Below are 7725 nucleotides of genomic sequence, written 5' to 3'. Positions count from 1 at the left end.
GCAGGATTGAACAGAGATGTACTTGAGAAAATTTTCAGAATATCTGATAACTAATGAAGGTAAACCTATGCTAAAACAGAGAAGGAATAGAGGGCCAGGGAGACATGTACACACTAGGATACCAGACACAAGAAAAAAGAGAAAACTCAGTCCGAGCAAAAGGCTAAATGTATACGGAGACAATCTCACATCTAGAAACAAATGATCCTGTAGGCTATAACTTTGGTCTCTGATAACTTAGCTTTCTTGAGTCTTCTAACTTGAGAGTGATCATGGCATAATGATCTAGGAGTAGGCTTCAATACAAATGACCCTAAGGGCATCACTTATTGGCAGCTTCGAGGGACTATCTCTTGCACATAGGCAACCACATCCTCTTAACAAACCATCCAGGCTAGTAAAGGATATACAAAGATGATGAAGGGAGACAGCGGCAAGGATGAAAGAAGAGAACAAAAGAAACCATCTAGGTCAAAAGGAGAATGAACATTAACAACAAATCAACATTTTAAGTTTCTTTGTTCATACCCAATCAATTTTTAGCGCGTCACTTATCTAGTTCAACACCATCATCTTATTCTTACAATAGTAACCAATCCCTTCTATTTCTTTTTTTTTTCATTTACACCAGGTTCTCTTTATTCTTGAGCAATAAAGACAAAAAACTATTAGAAAACTACAACTTTATAATTAGTTACAGATCCACAAGACCTCTTAGTTCAATCTTTCTATTTTAATAAGGGAAATGCTTATGAAATTTAAGTGACAATACCCAAGAGTTTAAGAATCGTTTATCTCCGAGAAAATAGAAAAGGCAGTGTTTGTTCCTTTTATTGGTGTTGCAATGTCCATATCTTTTAGCCAGTTATAGATCATCATAGCTCCACCACCTCCGCATCACCCAACCCATAATCTCACAAAAAGTGAAGAACTTTTTTAAAAAAATCTAGCCATGACATTTTAAATCAAGGTTTTACACGGTGAACTATGTTTAGGAAATACTCTAGAGTCAATTAGATTCATTTATGAAGACTAGAAAATGGTGAAACTTCTCTGAACACGAAAAAGTGCATTTATAAACTTTGGAAGAACAAAAAAGTAACTTAAAAGTATTACCCTCATCTTCTCTTGCAATTTTTTCGCATCAAGTTGTTCCCCTTCAGTGAATATATCAAGTGAGGCCATTGATGCCATTGCAAGTTGACCAATGTATTCCTCAAAAAGCTCGCTACCAAACAACATTGCAAAGATTGCTGCAGGATCAATAATAGCGTCTCTGCAACATGAGAAGAGACCATTAAGTTGTTAGTGCTTTTATCTCAAAGAAAATTAAAAGGGCAACCTAATTACTTGATAGCACTTTTTCCCGCAACTGCATATGCACTAGCTACAGCGCATTAGCAACACAGCACAGTATTGACATTTCTATGGTGCATCAACAACTAACACATCATGCAAGTGCCGAACATGTTCTAAACACATGTAGATGAGACACTTCTGTTTTTCGTGTAAATTCTCCACGTGTTATCTTGCACCAATGTGTTTGTGTTCAGCCAACATTTTTAGCACATGAGATATCCCAATTTTTAGGAGAATTTTGCGTCTTTAACTTTGTATAAGTAACATGCCAAGCTGAAAACACACGTTGAAATGCCTGATTTCCCATAAGCATCATAAGCTTGACGCTGTGTTGGATCACTTAGAACTTGGTAAGCCTCACCCAACACCTGAAATAAAGCAACACAATGTTCAAAATACCTTTATACCAGCAAGCATATTTTAAATGGTAAGAAGTCTCATATTAAAAGTTTTCCCAGAATTCACAAAGTCGTCATGTAAACTGAAAATAATATAATGCTAACACCTTAAAATCAACTCCTTAATGAAGCTTGACCAAGCAGTCCTCTATATCTTAACAGAAGAGAGCTTGCTTTATTCAGAAGTTTCATCAAGGAAAATCAGGCTTATATTTTAGCTTCTTTCAAATGGAAGATTTAGGTCAATGATGCATTTAAAGAGAAGAAATTGATAAGCCCTAGCAATTATTTTGATGCTCCCTTCCAAGAAATAAGTGATACAATTCACAAGAATTAGTTTAATTATATTTTCATGTGCAGACAGGTATTAAGTCCATAGGATCAATAATGGTGCTATGAATCAAATCCCAAGAGATGAAAATTTGAGGAAACGATTTTATGCCCAAGAACTCAAAACTGATTTAATGAATTAATGTACAATTGATAGAAGTATACATGATCTGGATATCCTTCATACCCATATCTGACTTTGAAAACCTAAAGCATCCACACAATGTTCACACCATATTTCAAGATATAATGGTACTTGGGTTGCTCGAGTCTGGTTACTATTTGATCCTGACCCAAACCAGGATCCTACACAATTAATACATCTATTCCAGGCCATCCAGTCTACAGATAAGGTCTCTAATACATGACCAGAGTCGCTACATGTGACCACGGGATCTAGGCAGAGTTTGCCTAGTTCATGTGCCAAGTTGAACTAGTTCCCTTGTGACAGAATATTGCTGCCAAATTCACTTTTTTAAACTATACCAAGATAGAATATAATATTATTTGTGCACAACACATTTACACTATGATAGTGTTGTTTCCTTCAAAGTTTGGTTTATTATCTTTATAATCAAATGGAAACACATTATGCTGTGAAGATAACGTGATCAGTACTTCATCTTATAATTCAGTTCATTTCATAATCATTTAACCCTAAACAAAAATTTGGAATGGTTAGACAAATATAGCCTAAATGAGCACATGAAAAGCTGAAATGCCACATCTACAGTGGAAAACAAATATCCCACAAAAGGTGATAAGAAACTATTAGAGAAGAGAGTTTAAGGGAAGGTCTTGCACTTCTCAAAAGTCGGGGAGGAAAACCTACGGTAAGGCAGGTAAGTATTTGGGCACTATGCTCTTATTGTATAGATAACTACTTTATAGCAGGTCTGTATCAACTACCAACTTGTAACACCTCTATGAGGACCCATATAATATATATGTTCAAGGCCAGGTCCAGTTCAATATAACTTCTACCATCTAAACTGTTATGGTGTCTGATTATCTAACTTGGAAGCTGATACTGTACTGGTTTAGGCCCCAACACCAAGAAGCATGCTAGAAGCCCAAAGTATAGCTTGCATCCAAATTTTGGCAAACCCTATCTGAACTCAGAATAAGCATTCTCACATATTGTTAGAACCATTTAGCTTGCTATCTGTATATCCAAATACCAAAACATATGTAAATTCTTTATTTTTTTACTCGAAGAAGAGCCATAACTTACAACTCCTTTTTTCTTTTTTTTAAAATCAGTTAAACAAAATAAGTCCTCTTCTACTTATAATGGATCTGACTCTTCCCAGAAAAGTTTTAACATCCAATTATCGCCTTTGTTTTCTTTTCTTTCCTGCTTTTTTAGAACTAGAATGTGGCCTAATGCAAGCAGGATTTGAACCCCCAACCCTCTTGCGCAATACAATAAAGTTTACCATGCACTACAAAAGCACTTATATATGCACTACAAAAGCACTTATATATAAATCAAGCCTTCCAGACACTGCAATATATGTAATTTGTCAGTTCATAAATAGAGGGAATATTAAATATCAGAACATATCCGGTCAAATGTATGCATCCACTAAATGCAGATAGGAAATGGCTTTGAATATTTCTGATATTCAGATAAACAAGGGAGCGATAAATTTTATATGACTATCTGATGGACACTTCTCCTAATGGAAGAGATTTAACGTCTGATGCATTTATTTATTTGGCTATAGTTTTACTTCACAAATATACATCAACTGAGTTTACTTTCCAACAAGCTAATAAAATAAGTTCATGTTGCAGACATAAATCTCCGCCTTAAAGTTATAGCACATTATGCTAGTACTCTAGAAAAGTGTCTAGTAAATATAAAGATGATTTCAGATAAAGAATGATTTGAAATTCGAAAGCATCTCAAGCATCAACTTTGTTATATTGTTCAGGCATAGTTTAGGTGAGCATTCAGTATAAGGGTCATCTTTGAAAGATGTAATCAACAATAAATATCATCTTTCCTATTAAAAGTTTAGAATAGCAGTTAACATATGCAAAGAATTTTATTTGGTCTATATTTACCTTGTATGCATATCCATAAGAAAATGTGTGCCTGGCTGACTTACAAGAATCATCAGGACCATTAGGACTATTAAAATGGAAAGTTTACCTGAAAATTCTGTGCTGCAAGGGGATCATTTGGATTTTTATCTGGATGGACCTGCCTCGCCTACAAGCCACAAAGAAGATTTCAGTTTAAGCCTAGTAGATTAGAAATAGTCCAGAAAGAATATAATAACCCTGAGTTTATATAGAAACATGTAGCTGAACATACTAGATAGCATTAAAAGGAACATAAAGATTGCTGAACCCTAAGCAACACTATCTACTGTAACATATAGAGGGCAAGCTGCTTTTCCAACAAACATTTGCATTAATAGACTTCAAGCAATAATAAACTAAAAGTTCTAAATTACCAAAATAGATCTTAAATGTAGTTTTGAACAATAGGTGCTGCATGAAGAAATAAAATACATGTGATGGCATGCGCACATACTGAAATTTCCAGAATTGGTACGGTGACTAGATAATTTGATAAAAATAAATAAAGCATATGTTTTACACATATCGAGAATGAAATGGAATGGAAGAATAGGATTCATGTAGCCGACCCCAAACATTTGTGGTAAATGCTTTGATGTTGTTGTTGTTGTACATATATGTAAGTTATATGTATGAGATTAAATTTTAAAAAAGAAAAGGAGAAGAATTTATGGTTTGAACCTACTGTAAACACAACAACAGCGACGATTTTATCACAAATCTGTGGATTGGCTAATTCGTCCGTCCAGCTCTTATCGTATCACCTTAAGATGCAATGAAGAATTCACTGATACAACAGAATAAACTAAGCATATCTCTTAAATGTGTTTGTAAGAAGCTAAAAGGACAAGCCTTATCAAGCAGATGAAGGTAAGGCATCACTATCATTGTCTCTAGCCGAAGATCAGAAGGATTCAAAATTTACTGTATAACTATCAGTCCCCAGTAATTGAGGCTTCCCATTAAAAATTAACTTAAGCTAGTATCCATGCATACTCGGGCAAATGTTTGAGACAAAAATCATGCTCAACGCCAAAAACACTTGGGCAAATGTGTGAAGTCTTAATGCAAGATGTGGATATCCATCATACACATATCCCATACCACGCAATGAGTTACTATTTGATTTAGTACTTTTTACCACTATTTCGCCGCAATAGCCCAAATAGCCTTAGCGATGTCTCACCGCTACACAACGCTATCTGCTATCGATAACCTTGATATTCCCACAGAAACAATGACCAAGAAAGAAATCAATGAACTTGAATGTAAGAATTTATGCATAGCTCATCAGAATTTTATCATGTCTCAGAGATACATGTAACTCCCTACTGCGACTTTCGCCCCTCTAGCTTCTCCATCCAGACACATAGTGGAGTTTGGTGATCTGTTGACCAAAAATTGATAGCTAGTCTCAATGTCTAAACAGAACGACCATAATCTATAGTAGCCTGTCCAGGAATTCAAGACCAACTCATACAAAATTTATTCACCTTGCTCGAAGCTTTACATTATGATGCTGAAACAAATGGTGATGATACATTTAAAGGATGTTCATGTTCTTGTACTCTCTCTTTTTTTCATTTACAATCCCCGTCTACAATGAAAGAGTAACTACCTGAGACATGAAACCATGCATATCTTAATCCTAAAAATAGTCAAAGTACAGCTATTTTGAGATCCAATGGCCCTCAAAGCTAACTTAGATACTAATCCTAAAAATAGCTGAACCCTAATCCCTCAACATTGGTAGCTAACAATAACCTCATATATAAACCCTAATACACACGAAATCAGCAAAAATCCAAGTAATGGCGTCAATTACCTTGATGTAGTAAGCTTTCTTGATCTCGGCCTCGGTGGCCGAGGGGCTGACTCCTAAGACATCGTAGTACTCCGTCTCCTTCGCCATCTCAACGAGATCTGATCTCCGACGAGCTGATCTGCCTCCTAATTCGCCCGCCGACGAGCTGAGCCTCGATTTCTTCGCCAGAAAAAGGTCGACTTTTTGTGGCCACGACGGCGGAGATTTCAAAGAAAGAGAGAGAGAGAGAGAGAGAGAGAGGGCAGATTTCTGAGCTCTGGGAGACGCGTTTGATCTTTTGAAAATTGAAATCCTTTGTTGGAGTTTTGCTCTCCTTCGTCGCTGTCGCTGACGTCAGAGGGCTCATGGTCCGTGTGGGCCCCACTGGTTGTATAATATTATTATGTTCTCCTACGTTGTACTTTTTTGTTCCCGTCGAATTTCTCGCAGGAAAAGAGAGAGATTTTTTTTTTAGTTCTTATTCTTGTGACGTGATGGGGAAAGGACTTGTGGTATCAAGGGGTGTTTTAGTCGTGAAAATTGGCTAATTAACACTTAAGTACCTTACAGTTTGGCCTACTTCGTAGTTAAGTACACTAATTTGTCTTGTGTAGTACAAACTAGGGGTGGTAAACGATCGAATCGAATCGAATGCTAAGGTGTTCGTATTTGTATTTGTTTAAAATTATCGAATTCGAATGTGGACTCTAATATTCACATATCTAGTTTTTCGAATTCGAACTCGAATACTTGGTATTTGATAAATATTCATGAATATTCACAAATACTTATCGAATATCAAACTATATTTATTCCGCTAAAGAATTTGATTTCCAAATAGTATTAAAATTCATAAATAAAAATTATTCCTTTATAATATATGATGTATATATATTTTAATCAAATTTTTAATTAGAAAATGGATTTAAGATTATTTAAGTCTTAAAATCAGTACATAAAACTTAAGTAACAATGGTAAACGAGTTAAAAATTTAACATCATATGTGTAATAATACAAATAATAAGTTGTGATCAAATTTTAAGCGAATATTTAATAGATAAACGAATCGAATATACATCTGGTTAAATTCTATTCTTTAGTAAACCCGAATACTAAAAAATATTTGTTTAGTGGTAAATGAACTACCGAATCGAATATGATCGAATAGTTATTCGAACAATTATCGAACCATTTATTAATTATTTGGTTCATTTCCACCCCTAGTACAAACACGAGGATACTCCCGTCTGAATTCTATTTTTAACCTGCCCCAGTTCTACTTTAAATTTTAAGGGTTAAAGAGTTTAAAAATTAGCATATGAGTGTCACATGATAATTTTCAATAGAATACTCTCACATTTGCGTAACAGAAGGTAGTATGATACCAATTTTAAAAACTTTAGGGTATGTAGGTTTTGCTAATAATATGTGAGGGCATATAAAACTTTAGGCACTTAAAGACTAATTAGCTTAAAATAAGCCACTACATTTGTTTAATTATAGTTACAATTTTTTCTGTCTCACGAAGTCTATGTCTACCCTCTTTTTTTTCTTTCTTTTCCTCCTCCTCCTCCTCCTCCTGTGCCTTCATAGGCATAAAAATTTCTCTATATATCAATCTAAAATCTAATATTTAGTAAAATACAATAATTTATTTGTGGGATATTAAAAAAACCACTCGGAACTTAGGGGTATTATAGATAATCTCATCAATTGTTTTTTTTCAGAAAACTCCCCCC

General features: G+C 34.8%; 1 protein-coding gene across 1 annotated transcript in view; it reads right to left on the bottom strand.

Annotated features, from left to right (window-relative positions):
- Positions 1-6296, bottom strand: part of LOC109838609 (chaperone protein dnaJ 10-like) — a 13129-nt gene extending 6833 nt beyond the window's left edge. Inside the window, exons 1-4 of the mRNA XM_020407059.1 lie at positions 6007-6296; positions 4249-4308; positions 1645-1727; positions 1111-1276 (exon numbers count right to left, since the gene is read on the bottom strand). Coding sequence (XP_020262648.1) covers positions 1111-1276; positions 1645-1727; positions 4249-4308; positions 6007-6093 — 396 coding nt within the window. The 5' untranslated portion in view covers positions 6094-6296. The remainder of the gene's footprint in view (positions 1-1110; positions 1277-1644; positions 1728-4248; positions 4309-6006) is intronic.

The sequence above is a fragment of the Asparagus officinalis genome, chromosome 1, assembly GCF_001876935.1.
Source record: "Asparagus officinalis chromosome 1, Aspof.V1, whole genome shotgun sequence".
NCBI lineage: Eukaryota > Viridiplantae > Streptophyta > Magnoliopsida > Asparagales > Asparagaceae > Asparagus > Asparagus officinalis.
Note: the sequence above shows the minus strand (reverse complement) of the source record. Positions and strands in the feature narration are given on the sequence as shown.